Source organism: Macaca mulatta, chromosome X (assembly GCF_049350105.2).
Source record: "Macaca mulatta isolate MMU2019108-1 chromosome X, T2T-MMU8v2.0, whole genome shotgun sequence".
NCBI lineage: Eukaryota > Metazoa > Chordata > Mammalia > Primates > Cercopithecidae > Macaca > Macaca mulatta.
The window spans coordinates 110,475,194-110,493,279 of record NC_133426.1 but is presented as its reverse complement, the minus strand read 5'-3'; the positions used below and the strand labels follow the sequence as shown (position 1 = coordinate 110,493,279).

Genomic DNA, 18,086 nt, shown 5'->3' with positions numbered 1-18,086 from the left:
AGATTTTTTAAATGTGAACTTTCCCAATTTTTAACTGACAATATAAATATATGTAAGGGTTGTCAGATCAAGCAAAGCAAGTCTCTAGGATAACACTTTGCAACATCTCTTTCTTCTGAAACAGTCCCAAGGACTGTTTTTAATAAATATGGGAGTCAAAATTAAAAGCTACTTGCTCTGATGAAGTTCAAGTGACATTAGTGTTGGCCCAGCATCTTCAGGCTGTCTGACTTATTTTGCAACTGAAGACCCGGGCTTCGTTTGGGGTAGAGACCAAGTCTTCTGCACCTTTGTATCCCCATCAGTGAGTGTATTTCCCAGGGGAAGCAGATGCTCAGTCAACACAAGATAGATGAACAGGTTTGTGTTTTGGCCCTGCCACAGTACAGCTATATGACCTTGGGTGAATCAGTTAGCTTCTCTGAGTGCCCATTTCATCATCTATAAAATGTGAGTTATGAGGCTCTTTTTTGGTGAAAGTGGTCTTTTTTCAAAGGTGACTGGATAATGGAATGTTTACATTCTCCAGGAAGAGATTATTGAGCATACACTGGGTTAACTGTAGCCAAGAGGTCTTCAGATTTCAAGAAACCAAATGCCATGCTAAAAAGAACCCTTATGAAAATCAACCTCACAATAATTTGACACAGACTGAAAGTTGAAGTGCTTCAACTTGAACATAAATTAGGGTAAATTGGATGATTAAGGTTAAGTCCACAACTTTGCCTTCATTCACTATTCAAAACCCTCTGCCTAATTAATTTTATAAAATGTGAGCATTTTAGTCTTTAAAATGCCATAAATTGTGGCAATTATGAAGGGCAAGTGTCAAGATGGAAAGATGAGTGAGTTGCAAACCAGATGCAATGTCCCCCAAAATTACCTGATCGTAAACACTCATGTTGCTTGGGGCCTTGTTAAAACACAAATTCCCAGGCACCATGCCTCAAGATTACGATTTAGTAGGTCAGAGTGGATAGAATTTGTTTTATCCATATTTCACAAGTCCCCTGGTGATTCATATGATCAGACAAATTTGGAGAACTCTGAAGAGGACTTGATTTCTCATCTTGAGTCTAGACTAGTAACATAAATTTGTAGAAGTTCTCTGAGTTTCCTTGTCTGTGATAAAACGAGAATCTGAATTACCAAATTTAGCTTTGATTATCAGGTTTTAAGGTTCCTTTAAGATCTAAAAATCTATATGCTGGCCAGGTGTGGTGGATCACGCCTGTAATCCCAGCACTTTGGGAAGCCGAGGTGGGCAGATCACAAGGTCAGGCGATTGAGACCATCCTGGCCAACATTGTGAAATCCCGTCTCTACTAAAAACACAAAAATTAGCCGGATGTGGTGGCTCGCACCTGTAGTCACAGCTACTCCGGAGGCTGAGGCAGGCAAATTGCTTGAACCTGGGAGGCAGAGGTTGCAGTGAGCCGAGATCATGCCACTGCACTGCACTCCAGTTTGAAGACAGAGCAAGACTCTGTCTCAAAAAAAAAAAAAAGATATACTGTGTTCATAAATCATATATCAGAAAAAAGACCAGCATACTCATTCCCTCATCCCTTTTATTCCTACAGTTTCAGAAGCCTCACATCTCTAAAAAAGGACCAGTCTCATATTATTGAATTTTGACCAGTCTCATATTATTGAAGGCTTCTATTTAGACTTTTAATGTTTTTTCAGAAAGATTATAAATTCAGAAAGTCTAGTCCTAATTCCCAACATAAACTGACAATATTAAAGAAAATGAAATTTATTAGACAACTTTAAATTTGTGTCTTATTACTAAACTATAGACAGTAAAGAATATTACTGGTTACATTTTAAATCTTTTATTTCATAAACATATTATATTACATTATGTGGAACTTTTGGTGGTGATAGAAGTGTCAGTATGTTAAGTATAAAAATTTTAAACATCTCACAATGTTTAGATCCTGTATTGACATGTCTTTATTATTTTCTTTTAATATACCATGAACCTGGAAAATGACAGTGATGGGCTAGGTGTCTTCGGAACTCCAAGAGTCTCTGTCTCTAATTAGATACTGGAAACTTTCTTCCTTTTATCCAAAGCTAATTGTTTCACTCATGCTCTTCTAGAACCCTTATCCAAGATTTATTGCAGTGTCTCCTTCTTTAGGATCTCACCTGTATAACTTTTTCTTCTTGATCTTGTCAAACAATCCTCTTTCTCCTCCAGTCCCCTAACGGATTTTCCCAAGGATTCAGTTATAGCCAGTGCTCACAAACTCAGGTTCTCACAGGGGCCTGGCAATAGACATAAATGACTCAGCATCGGCTGGTGTTTTCTAATCGTACGTCCCACCATCATTTAAAGTCTACAAAGAAACTCAGCAACTTCTTTTGAAGCAGTTCTCCCTCCACTCCTGCTTTATAAATTTTTTTGTCAATGACATAATAATTTTCCTAATTCATCAATCTAGGATGACTGAAGTGTCCTGACAGAATAGTCAGAAAAAGGTTGTGCTTGTGACATCAGCATGATAGTGATACTACCACAGATCTAGTCAGGATTCAGGATGAGGCAGGAAATGACCATCATAGTAATGGGCAATACCAGGTCTGCATAAGTCATGGCAGCAGAACAAGACCAGGTAGGATTTAGGTACATTATATAATACTTAAAATGTGCCCCAAAGCCAGTGTCAAGCAGGTCTGTTCATAGCACCAAGAAAAGCTCTAAGGAAATAGTTGCTTGAAGTAAGTTACCCAGTTACATTTCAGTTAGGGCAGTTCAGGACTGGTGGCTGGCCTAAATCCCAGAGAAGGACCCTTCAGTGAGTGATTATTAACCTTTTCTGGTCATGAACCCCTTCGAGAATCTGATGAAAGCTGTAGAAATTTTCCCTAGAAAAAATGCAGAGATTAACACATTCATAAATTATTATTTAGAATTTTAGAGGTTTTATGAGCCACTTGATCCTATTCGTAGACCCTAGGCCAAAAACCTCTGCCACAGGCCTTAAAAGACCTTGGCTAAATAGAGCAATGCTGAATCTCCTTAGGAGTGGGGAGGGTCAAGGAATGAATACTCTTTGCTTAGATAACTGAGCTTACTATCTGAAGTTCCTATGTCTTCCATGTTCTCTCTCTTGATAGATTCTGTTACTCTAACCCTCATGCCTGGTATTTTTAAGTTTTCTGTATCACAAATATTATTAATTGACCATAAATCTTATGATTTATGTATGAACTCTCAATTCTACTTCATTTGGTCTATATGTCTATTGTTATGTCAGTACCATGCTATCTTGATTACTGTAGCTTTGTAGTAAGCCTTGAAATCAAGAAGTGTGAGTCCTACAATTTTGTTTTTCTTTCTTAAGAGTGTTTTACAGATGCTGGAGAGGATGTGGAGAAATAGGAACACTTTTACACTGTTGGTGGGACTTTAAACTAGTTCAACCATTGTGGAAGACACTGTGGCCATTCCTCAATGATCTAGAACTAGAAATACCATCTGGCCCAACAATCTCATTACTGGGACATATGCACACGTATGTTTATTGTGGCACTATTCAAGATAGCAAAGACTTGGAACCAATCCAAATGTCCATCAATGATAAACTAGATAAAGAAAATGTGGCACATATACACCATGGAATACTATGCAGCCATAAAAAAGGATGTGTTCCTGTCCTTTCCAGGGACATGGATGAAGCTGGAAACCATCATTCACAGCAAACTATCACAAGGACAGAAAACCAAACACCACATGTTCTCACTCATAGGTGGGAATTGAACAATGAGAACACTTGGACACAGGATGGGGAACATCACACACTGGGGACTGTTGTGGGGTCGGGGGAGAGGGGAGGGATAGCATTAGGAGATATGCCTAATGTAAATGATGAGTTAATGGGTGCAGCACACCAACATGGCACACGTGTACATATGTAACAAACCTGCACGTTGTGCACATGTACCCTAGAACTTAAAGTATAATAATTAAAAAAAAAAAACCAACAACAGACGTTATTCCAGTACATGAAAAAAAAAAAAAAAAGAATGTTTTAACTAATTTGGTCCTTTGTATTTCCATATAAATTTTAGCATCAGCTTGTCGATTTCTGTTAAAAAAAAAAAAAAGGCAGATGTAATTTTCATAGGGAATGTGTACAATCCATAGCTTAGTTGGGGGAGTATTACCATCTTAACAATATTAAATCTCCCAATCCATAAACATGGGGTGTCTTTCCATTTATTTAGGTATTCTCTAATTTCTTTCAGTGATGTGTTGTTGCTTTCTGTGTACACATCTTGAACTTCTGTTAAATTTATTTCTAAGTGTTTCATTCCTTTTGATGCTGTTATAAATGGAATTGTTTTCTTAATTTTCCTTTTGGATTGTTCATTGCTAATCTATGCAAACACAATTTATTTTTATATATTGGCTTTTATTCTGAAACCTTTCTGAACACACTTACTATCTTTAATCATTTTTAAAATAAATTTTGTTGCTTATATTTGAGGTATAAAACATGATGTTATGGGATATGTATAGATAGAAAAACACTTACTATAGTGAAGCAAATTAACATACCTATTATCTCACATAGTTACTCTTATGTGTGTGTGACAAGAGCAGCTAAAATCTATTTATTAAAAATCTCTAATACAATACAATTTTATTAAATATAGTCTTTATGGTATAATTCACTCTCTAGAGTTGTTCATCCTACATGTCTGCTACTTTGTATCCTTTGAATTATATCTCCCCACCCCTGGTAACCACTGTTTTATTCTCTATCTCTATATATTTGATCTTTTTTAAAAAAGATTTCACATATAAGTGAGGTCATGCAATATTTTTCTTTCTATGTCTGGCTTCTTTCACTTAGCGTAATGTACTCCAGTACCATCCATATTGTGGCAAATGGCAGAGTCTCCTTTTTATAGCTGAATAGTACTCCATTGTGTGTAGGTACCACATTTTCTTTATTCATTTATCTATTAATGGGCACTTAGGTTGTTTCCATATCTTGGCTATTACAAATGATGCTACAATGAACAAGGGAGTGCAGATATCTTTCTAAGGTGGTGATTTCATCTCCCTTGAGTTTATACCTGGGAGTAGGATTGCTGGGTCATATGGTAGTTCTGTTTTTAATTTTTTAGGAGTCTCCATACTGATTCTCATAATGGTTGCACCAACCTATATTCTTACCAATAGTACCCAAGGGTTCTCCTTTCTTCACACTCTCACCAAGATTTGTTATCGCTTGTCTTTTTTATTATAGCCATCCTAGTGAGTATGAGGTGATATCTCATAGTGGTTTGGATTTGCAGTTCCCTGATGATTAGTGAGGTTGAGCAATTTTTCATATTTGATGGCCATTTTTATGTTTTCTTATGAGAAATGTCTATTCTTCTTTGGAGAAATGTCTGTTCAGGTTCTTTGCAAGCTTTAGTAGTTTTTTAATAGATTCCTTAGGATTTTTTTGTATTTACGAACATGTAATCTGTAAATAAAAATAGTTTTACTTCTTCCTTTCCAATCTGAATGCCTTTTACTTCATTTTCTTTCCTAATGGCCCTGGCTACAACCTCCAACACAAAGTTAAGTTGGAGATGAGGGTGGGCATCCTTGTCTTATTCCTGACCTCAGATGAAAAGCATCTAGTCTTTTATCCTTAAGTGTGATGCTAACTGTGGGTTTTTCATATATGTCCTTTATAAGATTGAGGAATTTCTTTTATTCTTCTAGTTTGTTGATTTTTTTAATCAAGGAAAGGGTGTTGGATTTTGTCAGCTACTTTTCCTGTGTCTATTGAAATGATTAATGCCACCTACAGACATCTCACTCCTCAGATTTTCCTTCTATGTTTTTATGTCAATTTCTTGTTTTCTCCCATTGTTATCATTACCACAGGCAACTGCAGTGTTAAACAATTGCTACTGGTTGTTTTAGACAAATGCTCTGAGGAAAAGAGTATTCTGCTATGAGCAAGCTCTGAGTCAGGTGAATTACAGAGAAACTCTGTGAGTGGGGATTTCCAGGAAACTGCCAGACCAGTCAAATAATGACAGTTCTCTGGGAATGAGGCTTTGGAAGTGTTCCAATCCTGTTCCAACCCCTCCAGTGACTGCAAGACTGCTGGTTTTCAGTGCGATTGTGAGTTGTTGGTTTTCAAGGTTACCATAGAAGTGAGGAGAGAGGATGGGAATAGGATGAGTTAAAATGCCAGAAAGCTCCTTGGTCTTACTGAGATTCAGATGATCTTTTTAATAAATGCTCTGTGAATTGATGCAAGTCCTTGATCAATTTCTAAGTGAGGCTGATGTTGACCACTGGCTCAGATTATAGCTATCATTTTTCAAAATCTGCATTGCTTGTTCTAGTGTGCTAGTTCTTCTATCTTGTGGTAGCAGTTGGGAGTAAAAGAGAGAAGGGGACAGTGGGTGCACCTGAAGTTTATTTTAAACTGTTGGCATCATCACCAGTACTAATACCATATAATGCACAACTTCAAAGTAACGTCATATTTCCTGGTATTTGCTGTCTGATACCTTGCAAATGACCAAGAAGGCATTGAGCTCATAACTCAGAATGCTAAAGACAGATAATCTCGAAAGAGGGATGTATTTGAAGGCCACTGGTTATATCTTCCAAACCCTGAAGCTTTTCATTATTTTTGAAGACTGAGTTTTTCCATGAACTTACTCATCCTCAGTAATTTCGGTGCCAACATTGTCCTCCCAAAATCAGTGATATTATGTTAAATTTTGCTTTTATTTCAAAAAATACTTCTGTGATATTTCTGCTCATGTTGGCCCTAGAAAAGCTTCAAACAAATGTATCAAAAGCGTATAGACAACGTAGAATACTAACAAAAAGATCTTGACATACACTTTTCCTACAAACTGGAATAATTATGCAGTAAGAGGTATTTCAAAAGATGAAGTATTTTATTACTTTATTTTACCTTTGACTGAAATTCATCAGAAAAATAACTATTTCTACTTGATCTTCATTTGGTCATGTGTTGGCATGATTTTGGGGAAAGAGGGTCATGTTTTTTTCAAAAATAGCTTTTGAAACTTTAAAGCATTATACAAATTGTAAAATTCCCTTATGGAAGAAGTACAGAACTCTTTAACGGGGATAGCATCTTTCTACCCTGTCTAGAATTAAAACACAATGACTAATTAATGTAAGAAATTTATATTTGTACTGCTTTTCATTTTCCAAGGTGCTTAGTGGACTTTGTCTCAGTTAGCTGGTCCCAGTAACATAATAATGATGTCAGGGTAGGTAATATTAGTCTCATTTTATAATGAAGAAATTGTGGCCAAGAAGTCAAGTGATTTAGCAGAGTTCTCATATATCCTATATGGCAAAGTTAGCCAGCACCAATACCCAGGCATGCTGACAACTGGTTCCATGCATTTTCCATGAGGTCAACTGCCTCCTCCAAGTAGCAATAGAAACAAATTTCACCCATATTCTATCCTAGCCCCCTTAATAAATTTAATTAACAATAACTATGAATCCCTCAGCATCCCTTCCAGTCTGTGGCTTAGTGTACTGTATGTCTGCTGTTTATCTACAGTATAGAATTTATACATAGTATTTCCTACTCTAGGAACTGAATGCTTGAGTGTTTGGGTTATTGCACTGACAGAAGATTGAATATATTTTCTTTGATAGGGAAGTAAAACTCTATTTTTTTTTCAGCAAGTGTTAAATTTTACAGTGAATTACAGGTCAATGAAAACATCTCCCATCTAAACAGAGCTGCTTCTCCTCTAAAGCATCCTTATGGTTTTCCAAGACTTCTCCTCTAAAGCATCCTTATGGTTTTCCAAGACAGCACTGCCCCAGCTTCCTCGTTGTAATAACTGATGTTATTTGATGTTGTTGATGTCCGATACACATTATGGCATTTAGATTTCTATCCACTAGCTTGTAAACTCAGGAGATCAGGTACCGTGCCTGTTTTTGCTCACCATCATACTCCTAGATTCTAGAGCAGAGTCAGCCACAGAATAGGCACTCAAATTTGTTGATTAGATGGATGAATTAATTACTTAAATGAAGGAGGAAAAAAACAAACATGCTCAGCTGGGTGCAGTGGCTCACGCCTGTAATCCCAGCACTTTGGGAGGCCGAGGCAGGTGGATCACCTGACCTCAGGAGTTCGAGACCAGCCTGGCTAACATGGTGAAATCCCGTCTCTACTAAAAATACAAAAATCAGCAGGGCGTGGTGGTGCACGCCTGTAATCCCAGCTACTTGGGAGGCTGAGGCAGGAGAATCGCTTGAACCCGGGAGGCAGAGGTTGCAGTGAGCCGAGATAGCACCATTGCACTCCAGCCTGGGCAACAGAGCAAAACACCGTCTCAAAAAGAAAAAAAAAAAAATATATATATATATATATATATATGTATATATATATGCTCACTAAATTTGTAAATGAAACCAAACTGGGATAGAAGGCTAGAATCTTAAAATACATAATAATAATTTTATATGACCATGACAAATGGGAGAAATGACCAGAAATGAAACAAAACAAGTATTGACAAGGCAAGACAAGTAACTTGTCAGAAATGATTGTTAATATTATATGTGTGGTAGAAACATATTTGTATTGACCTCATGCTTAGGGACCATATTTCCAGAGGAAGAGTGACAAAATTGTGGGTGTTTGGTAGGGAAGAGAAAAATGAACTATCTAAAAACCAGGTCCACGCGAAGACTGGTTAGTGTCTTCTCGCAGATGCTTAACCTAGAGAAAAGAAAACTTAGAGGGTATATGAGAGCGGCCCAGATATTTGGAGGTCTGTTATGTTGAAGAGGGATTGCACTGGTTAGTAGATGGTGTGCAGATTGCCACCATCCTACTCCTATCCCCACAGCAGATATCACAACATTTTTCCCATTGTAATCTAGGTAGTACATATCAATTGATCTAAATTGGCAAATTAGGTGGAGCTGTCAAAGATAATTAAGCAACAAACTTTTATACTGTATATAAAATTTAGGAAAACCATTTTTATTTCCAAGGCAATAGGAAGATGAAATTTTATCTTAACTACAACTTTAGTATCTAGATAAACTGACATTTTATAGGCTTTGAAGACAATGCTTTCTTTAATAAAACTTGCACAGGCTTACTTTGGATGTTTTACATTAGCCAACACAATTTTTAAAACATTAATTTTCACACAAAACATCACATTATGACTTAAATATTCATCTGAACAATGTTTTGCAGCATTTGGAAAAACTATGAAACAATAGATCTGTAATGTTCTCAAAAGGAAAAGAAAGTAAAATACTGAATGTTTCAGCCCTAAAAAATTATTATATTTTAAAAGAAAAATGCATTTCTATGGACTCATGGCAACAAAAAAAAAGGAGGAAAAAAAGAGAAATTGTTAGTGTCTTAGTGAACAATGACTTCTTGCACAATGCACTAAGCTTTGTATTTTCTTTGAATTTTTTCTATTTAACCTGCATTCTTGCTGACAAGCAACCTACCTTTAGAAGCTACTCACCATCCTCAAAGAAGAAACTTGTATTTTTGACTTTATTTTTCCTTAAGAGAGACTTCTACAAAACCTCTCTGCCATCTCTGAGTTCAGAACTAGTACCAAAATGAATGGGAGTTAGAGGTTGCAGATTTCGTCACTTTATAAGGAAGAACTTCTTAACAAAGCAAACTATCTAAATAATGGAATGGGCTACTCCTGAGGTCATTTTTCAAACAGAGGCTAAGCCCACAAGTAAAGGAGTTGTAGAAGGAATTCCTGCAATCCATGAGAAGCTAGAAAAAAATCCATGGTTCCTAAATGCTTGAATATGGGCCAGCTTATTAGAACCCCCTTAAAAATTTGTTAAAAATATAGATTCCTGGGCCCCACTGCAGATATTTCAAGAGCAGGGATCTGGAATCTACACTTTTGGTAAATCCTCTATGTGATTTTGACATGCAGCTATGTTTGGGAATCACTGGATTAGATGATCTCTAATATCCTTGCAAAACCAAGAGTCTATATAGTGAATTGTGAAGATACCAGATTGTGGCAGGTTTTCTATTAAAGGGGGACTTCAAACGATGGGAAAACTGGTGAATTGCCAAAATATTATCCTTAGTTTTGCAAGTTTCAAAAGCTTAAAGAAGACTGATACATGTTAATCAAGCTCATAATGGTCATGTGCCCAATTTATCCACATGTACAATGGGGAATCATCTTTTACAGAGACTTGGATTCTCATGTCCACTCTCTAGATAACCCATTCCAGAATTAATGCACCAAAGTAACAATAGTCAGAGGAGATCTTGCAAGCATAGGCTGAAGCAAATAGAATCAAATCATCCGTTTTCATATTTCTTTTATTATGAACATTTCAAATATATGCAAAAATAAAGAGTATACTATAATTGTGTATACACCTATCACACAGTTTCAACACCTGTCCAGCCTTGCTTTATCTAAACCTCTACCACCGACCACTAGTCACCAGACTATTTTAACCAAATCCAAGATATCACGTCACTTAAGCCACAAGCATTTCCGTACGTATCTCTGAAAAATAAGAATTTTTTCTAAAGCATAACCACAATACCTTTATCACAACTGAACGAAAATGAACAATTACTTAATATCATAAAATATACAGCCAGTGTTCAAATTTTCCTGACTATCTTTTTTCTAAGCTTGTTTGATCCATACATAAATAAGGATTAGAACTCTCGAGGAAAGGAAATAACATTCAATTGGTTAATGTGTCTCTTAGGTTGTCGCTAGAGTTGTTGTTGTTGTTGTTGTTTTAATGATTTATAGAGTTTAATGGAGAGGCAATGTTCAGGCTAGCTTTAAAAGAGAACCCTAAGGAATTATTTAGGTTTATTTTAATCTATAGATTTGTCTATAGGCTCCACTTCCAGATCTCTTATTTTCCCCCTTAGAGTTCTTTTAGTACAACTTTATTGAGATAGAATTCACATACTGTGCCACTGATCCTTTTAAATGTATCGTTAAATGGGTTTTGGCATGCTTACAAAGTTGTGCAACCATCACAGCAATCAATTTTAGAACATTTTCATTACCTAAGAAAGAAACTCCTTACTCTTTAGCTACCAGTCCCCCAACATCCCCATCTAACCTGTCTCCTAGTCCTAAGTAATCACTAATCTATTTCTCTTTCTATACATTTGCCAGTTTTGTACATTTCATATACATGGAATCATATAAGATGCAGTCTTTTATGACTGGCTTCTTTCACTTAGCATAATGTTTTGAAGATACATACGTGTTATAGCCTGTATCAGTACTTCATCTCTTTTTAAGGTTGAATAATATTTCATTGTATGGATATATTACAGTTTATTTAGGCATTCATCAGTTGATGTACATTTGGGATTTTTCCACCTTTTGGCCATTGTGAATGATGCTGCAATAAACTATCATGTAGAAGTTTTTGTGTAGATGTTTGTTTTTACTTCTCTTGGGTTTATAACTGGAAGTGGAATTACTGGATCTTATGGTATCTCTATGCTTAACTTTTTAAGACACTGTCAGACTGTTTTCCAAAGTGGCTGCAGCGTTTTTACAGTCCATCAGCAGTGTATGAATGTTATGCTCCTCATTTCTTCCACATCCTCATCAACACTTGGTATTATCTAACTTTTTATAGCCATCCTAATAAGTGTGATGTGGCATCTCATTGTGGTTTTGATTTGCATTTCCCTTATAATTAGTGATGCTGAGCATCTTTTTATGTGCTTGTTGATCATTTGTACATCTGTGGAGAAGTCTTTTCAGATCCTTTGCTCATTTTTAAATTGGGTTATCTTTTTACCTTTGAGTTGTAAGATTTTTAAAAATATGTTCTAGGTAACTTCCTTATCACGTATATTATTTGTAAATATTTTCCCTTATTCTGTAAGTTGTCTTTTTACATTTCTGATAGTGTCCTTTGAAGCACAAACGTTTTGCATTTTCATGAAGTCCTATTTTTTTATTTTTCTTTTGTTGCCCTTGCTTTTCGTGTCATATCTAAGAATTCATTGCCTAACTCAAGACCAGACTTACTACTGCTGTCTTCTAACAATTTTATAGTATAATCCATTTTTAGTTAATTTTGTATATGCTGTGAGGTGAGGGTCCAACTTCATTCTTCTCCATGTGGCTATCCTGTTATTCCAGCACACTTTGTTGAAAAAAGTCTATTCTTTCCCCATTAAATGGCCTTGGCAGCTTTATTGAAAATCAATTGACCATAGACACATGTGTTCATTTATGGATTCTCGATTCTATTCTACTGATCTACACGTTAGCGTTATGCCAGTACCACACTATTTTGGTAACTGTAGCTTTGTAGTAAGTTTTGAAATTGAAAAGCCTGAGTCCTAAAACTTTGTTCTCTTGCAGGATTGTGTTGGCTATTCTGGGTTCCTTGAGTTTCCATAAGAATATTAGGATCAGCTTGGAAATTTCTACAAAGAAGCCAGCTGGGGTTCTGATAGGAATTGCGTTGAATCTGTAGATCAATTTGAAGAGTATTTCCACCTTATAAATATTGTCTTTCAATCCACAAACATGTGATATCTTTCCATTTATTTAGATCTTTTTTAATTTCAACAAAGTTTTGTGTTTTTAAGAGTGTTACTTTTGCACTTGTTTTTATTTTGCACTTCTTTTTTAAAATTTACTTCTAAATATTTCATTCTCTTTGATGTCATTGTAAATGCATTCTTTTGAACTTTTATTTTTGGATTCTCTCTTAAAATGTATTTGTTGAAGAAACCATGTTGTTTTTCTGCAGAGTTTCTCCCCCTCAACACACAGACACACACACACACCTGCACTCTAAACCTAAGTCTGGATGTTGTTACTTACATCACTACAATGTTAACATATTTTTCCTTGTATTTTTCTAAAAATTCACAGTTATATCTAGGAGCTTGACAGGGTTCAAATTGCATTTTTTGACAAAAAATGCTTTCTATGTGCTGCTATGTTTTTCCATCAACAGGCTTATGATATATGGTTAATACTCTTTTTGTAATGTTAGAAGACATTAATTATTATTACCTAGATCCACTAATTCATTAAAGGTTGTAATTTTATCATTCCTTCGTAATTTATTAGCTGGGAATCTTTTTAAAACACTTTCCTCGCCAACTCCTTCATTACACCAAGGAAGAGTTTGTATTAAAAAAAAGCAGGTTAAATGTTCGAGTCATTCTCTTTATTTACCAGTTTTAAAATAATGAGCTAGCTTTCTAGGTTTGGCCAAATTGAGCAATTATGTTTTTAAGTGTTTTTATGAATTTGTATATTTAAACATATTTGTTATATATATATATATATTTTTTTTTTTTTTTTTTTTTTTTTTTTGAGACGGAGTCTCGCTCTGTCCCCCAGGCTGGAGTGCAGTGGCCGGATCTCAGCTCACTGCAAGCTCCGCCTCCCAGGTTCACGCCATTCTCCTGCCTCAGCCTCCCGAGTAGCTGGGGCTATAGGCGCCCGCCACCTCGCCCGGCTAGTTTTTTTGTATTTTTTAGTAGAGACGGGGTTTCACCGTGTTAGCCAGGATAGTCTCGATCTCCTGATCCAGTGATCCGCCCGTCTCGGCCTCCCAAAGTGCTGGGATTACAGCATATTTGTTATATTTCAATCCATTGTAGTTATTATCTTTACTGATGCTCAAATTGCCCCATGTTTGACTGATGACAGTCTCTTCAAGTCCTTTTGACTCAACTCTAATAGCGTTTTTAGCTTCCTTGCTATCTGGTGTGACAAGAGATTTTATGTTCATCTTGGACATTTCTTGCCACATATCTGAAGTCAGCCATTTATTTAATTCTGGGTCCTTTTATTAGGAAATAGCATTTAGAACCATCCTATGGGCACTACAGGGGAATTTGGGCACGGAGATGTTCATTGTTTCTAAGTATTTTTAGTGGACAGAGCTTAAAAATGTTTTTTAAATGACAAAACTGAGTTCATTCTGATGCCTTCCATAATTGGATAATCTTAAGAGGTCTTTCCTTCAGGCTATGAAAAATCTGGCAAAGTATTCCTATTCCATAAGAGTATCCCTGTGTCAAATGATTTTTTTAAAAAAATATTGTATCACCAGAAACTGTGACTTGCTCTTGGACAATGATAGGTAAATAGTTGACAAATTCTTACTGTCTAATTTCCTTTTTACATACCTATTGCTGCCATAATTTCTGAATAAAACATTATATGATCTCATGAGTATTGTTGTAAAAATGAGGACAATAGGACAAAGTATTTGAAATCAGGACTATCTGGAAAATATAACCTGTATAGTTGCCACATAAATATTCTAGGCCAAAGATGACAAATACTTTGGCCTATGAACATGTTCAATATTAATGATTAGGACAGCAGTTGCTAAATTGGGTCCTGAGTTGTTCTAGTCCTGCTAATAGATGTTCCATAAACAAAAGAAATTCATGTTCACAAAAGTTTTGGAAATGTAGGATTGAAAAACAACACAACAGATTTCTTTACTTCAGGACTCCAAGAGACATTAATGTTTTCATATGCAATGTGACTCTTCTGGAAGGGAAATAGTATGCAGTGTTTATACACTTATTTGAATGCTTCACGGAACCCTTTTGTACATAACAACTTGTGAATGCTGGACGAAGCTGTACTTTTAAATTAATCACATTACAATTATGTACTCCTGAAGCTCAGGTCAATCTATTTCAAACTGATCAGGATGAGACTTTGGGAGATCTTGTTCATTGAATGTTGAAGAGCGTGTGTGTGTGTGTGTGTGTGTGTGTGTGTGTGAGAGAGAGAGAGAGAGAGAGAGAGAGAGAGAGAGAGAGAGACTCTGAAGGTAACTCTATCTCTGGTATCCAAACGCAATCTTGGTTTGACCTTCTATCTACTGACTACACTATAATTCTATTTTGTGTGCGTGTGTATAACTGTGCTATAAAAATAGAATTTTTTATTATGTGTGGAGGACGCTATTTGACAGGTCTCAATGATTGACCATTGGGAATATCTGAGAGCCACAAAACCATCCACAGCTGTTACTTTGAATCTTTGTGCTGTCCATTTTGTGCTGATCCCTCACAACTAGTGTTAGTCATGTTGCTTCCATTCTAGGCAGACAATAGTAGTTGCTTTTTAAGTGGCCTCTAGAGACTCTTTTAATATAGGATTTCTGTGTAGTAATCTTCAGTCTAACAAAGGATTTTTCTCACCCTTAGGTGTTCCAACATTCACTAAACGTGTGGTGCTTTCAGCGGTTGTGAGATCCTGACTACAGAACGAGGTAGCTTGGAAACTAAAAGATCCTTAAAACTTGCCAGTAGGTTTGGGGGTTTCTCAGAGATGATTAAACTGTTGGAAAATGGCATCTATGAGAAAATGAAAAAGTAGTCTAGATTGTTACACCTAAAGACGAGTTACTCTAATATGAAGGATTGTTATTTAAAGCATTTCACAAAACTATTTATTGAGGTGCAAAAAGAAAACATTGGAACATCAATATATTTATTTTTCTCATTCTTTTAAATTTTCTGTGCTGGAGTATTTTAATGTTTATTCATTAAAATGTATGTTTAAAGTAATGTGTAATGTATACATGTACGGTAGTACATGTATATAATCTATAAATCCATATACATATATTGGGGCCCATGCTCAATAGTTTTTTAATAGACTAAAATGTATGCAGAAAAATTGATTTAGAGGATTGTGTGAATCTCTTCTTCATCAGAAGAGTGTTTTAGAGTGTATGTTAGGAAACAGGATTGGTTTAAATAGGAGCACGCGAGATTCAGCTACATCCATTTATTTTATTTAAATATAACCATTATTAGTGATACAGCATTCATTCATATTCAGCAAATATTTTCTGAGCATGTCCTATGCAGCAAGCATTGCCCTAGGCTCTGTGCATACGGTGGTGAACATAAACGTTGTCCTTGACCTCATAGTCCTTCCCCACTATAGTTTAGTAGGGATGACAGCCATCAACCAAATAATCATACACTTAAATGTACCACCAAAAATAGGTAAGTGTTATGAAGGAAAAACACAGCAAGTTACAGGAGGCTACAAGAGTATAAACTGGGGCATCATCTCTATTCTGGGATTATCGAGAAAGGTTATCCTGAGAAGTGACATTTAAGCTGGGGCCTGCGGAGATTGATCGCACGTTTGCCTTGTCAAGAGATAGAGGAAAAGTGGCCTAGATGGAAGTAGCGGGTATGTGTGAGGGCCTGCAGGGGTCATGAGATGAGTGAGGGCCTGTGCCACAAGGGCACAGGGTTTCAGACAATAGGGAAGCTTCAGAGATGGATCTGCCTGACAGAGAGGTGGAGTGCAGGCTAAATGACCTCAGAAGCTTTGTCCTTCTTCAATTCCAGGGGGAAAAAAATCACAAACTAGTTGGAGGTACCAGAGGGCTACAGAAAACAACAAGAAGAGACTAGCTGGTCGGCTAGGCACAATTAAAACATCGAATTCTGCCCCAGCAGTAATTCCGGGAACTTCAAGTAATGCTCCCTGTGTGGCCCTCTAGAACCCTACCTGGTAAGAGTAAAGGGCAGTGTGTCCTCTATGTCTGCGCTACAGATGTAGACATTTTTTTTAATGGCCTGAGAATTTCATGAGCAGTAGCCAGCTAGAGGGCCTAGCAATGTGTTGTGATCATGTGTTTTCCTGAGTTATTTGAAACAAGAGGGTGTATGTACTACCCTCTTGGCAAAATTAAAGGATTTTGAGCTAGGATAAATGAGGTAGATCAGAGGGTAATTGCAGGAAGTGGGGCAGTGGCTACCCCTGCTTGAGGGCTTAGGCCCCAGGCTGCAGAGGAGCTAAGTGGGAGAGCAATATTTGACGGTCTGTTGCCACTGCGCCTAGTAATCGGCTAGGGGAGGAGAAGGAGGACAAGGGAGACCAGGGTTGGACGATGAGCATGAAAGAAGAGTGGGCGAGCCAGGGAGCGCTTGCCACACGGAGGGCGGGAGGCAGCTACACTGGGTCCCCAGCGCTAAGAAAGGGGCACGAGGAGGCGGCGCGGGCCCCGCCCCCTCCCCCTGGCGGGCGCGGGCGCGGGCGCGAGACGCTGCGCGGCGGCAGCAGCGGGCGCGAGCTGCAGCTGTCAGGCCACCGAGGTCCAAGCCGCACTTGCTGCCCCATTGAGAACGAGGAGGCAGCAGGAGCAGTGACGGTGACACTAAGAAGCCGGACTCCCGGCACGCAGAGCTGACCTACCTGGCACCCGCGGCCCTCTACTGTTTCCTTCCCATTGTGTTGGGTAAGGTGCCTGTGCGTGGGCAGGAACAGGGGCTAGGGGCTGGAGGACCCGGAAGGCCGGGAGGTGGGGGGCCTGTGAGAAGAGGGAGAAAGGAAAGTGTAGTTGATCCCGATGACCACTCATAGCTTGGGAAAAGGGACTGAGCCGCTCCCGAGGTCGGAGCTGGGGGCAGGTGACAGTGCAGGGGGGCGTTGCTGAGTAATCCCGAGCTGCTGCCAGAGCCGGGCAAAGAGGCGCAGGGCTCGGTGGGGAGCGGGTGTGGCTCAGTGCGCATGCGCCACAGCCGACTCTCTCTAAGAGCTGGGGGTGAGGTGAGAGGACCTGGGTCGGAGGTAGTTGGGACTGTGTGTGACATCTCACTTTCTAGGTCCGTCATGCTAACAGTGCCCCTGTCGTAGAGATGCCAGCATTCTCGTCTCCTAAGGAAGCTTCTTTTCCTTGTGTTCAGCTCGCTTGATGTCATCCAAACCTTATCTACCTATTTGTCCCTGGGCAGTCTACTGGGGAAGACGTGGCCTGGGGACGATGCTAAATTGCTATCTAGTGTGCTTTTGGGCTTATAGCCCTAGAGCTGTCGTTGTGAGGAGTGAAAGGTTAGACGTGAAATTCCACATTGGACCCTTTGAGTTGCATATAGAATATAAATGTGGGCATGAATGTAGGAATAGCGTTTCAGTGGCATGACAGCTGTGGCATTTGGAGTCGGCATGGATGTAGCTGATAACTTGTCAGCTCTGCAAAATGAATCCAGTGCGTCAGAGGGCTTCCTCGCTACGAAGCACCC

The 18,086-nt window shown here is 38.0% G+C and overlaps 1 protein-coding gene across 5 annotated transcripts in view; it reads left to right on the top strand.

Annotated features, from left to right (window-relative positions):
* Positions 1–18,086, top strand: part of RAB9B (RAB9B, member RAS oncogene family) — a 109,339-nt gene that overhangs the window by 59,033 nt on the left and 32,220 nt on the right. For 2 of the 5 annotated variants that reach the window (XM_028841697.2, XM_077987571.1), the window contains 2 exons: positions 15,246–15,310; positions 16,410–16,575. Coding sequence is in view for 2 of the 5 variants with exons in the window: in XM_077987571.1 (XP_077843697.1) it covers positions 15,246–15,290 (45 nt within the window). In the remaining 3 variants the exon portion in view is untranslated. Of the gene's footprint in view, positions 1–15,245; positions 15,311–16,409; positions 16,576–17,102; positions 17,303–18,086 lie in introns of those variants that run through there. The other 3 variants (XM_077987572.1, XM_028841699.2, XM_015127877.3) reach the window with 2 other exon arrangements.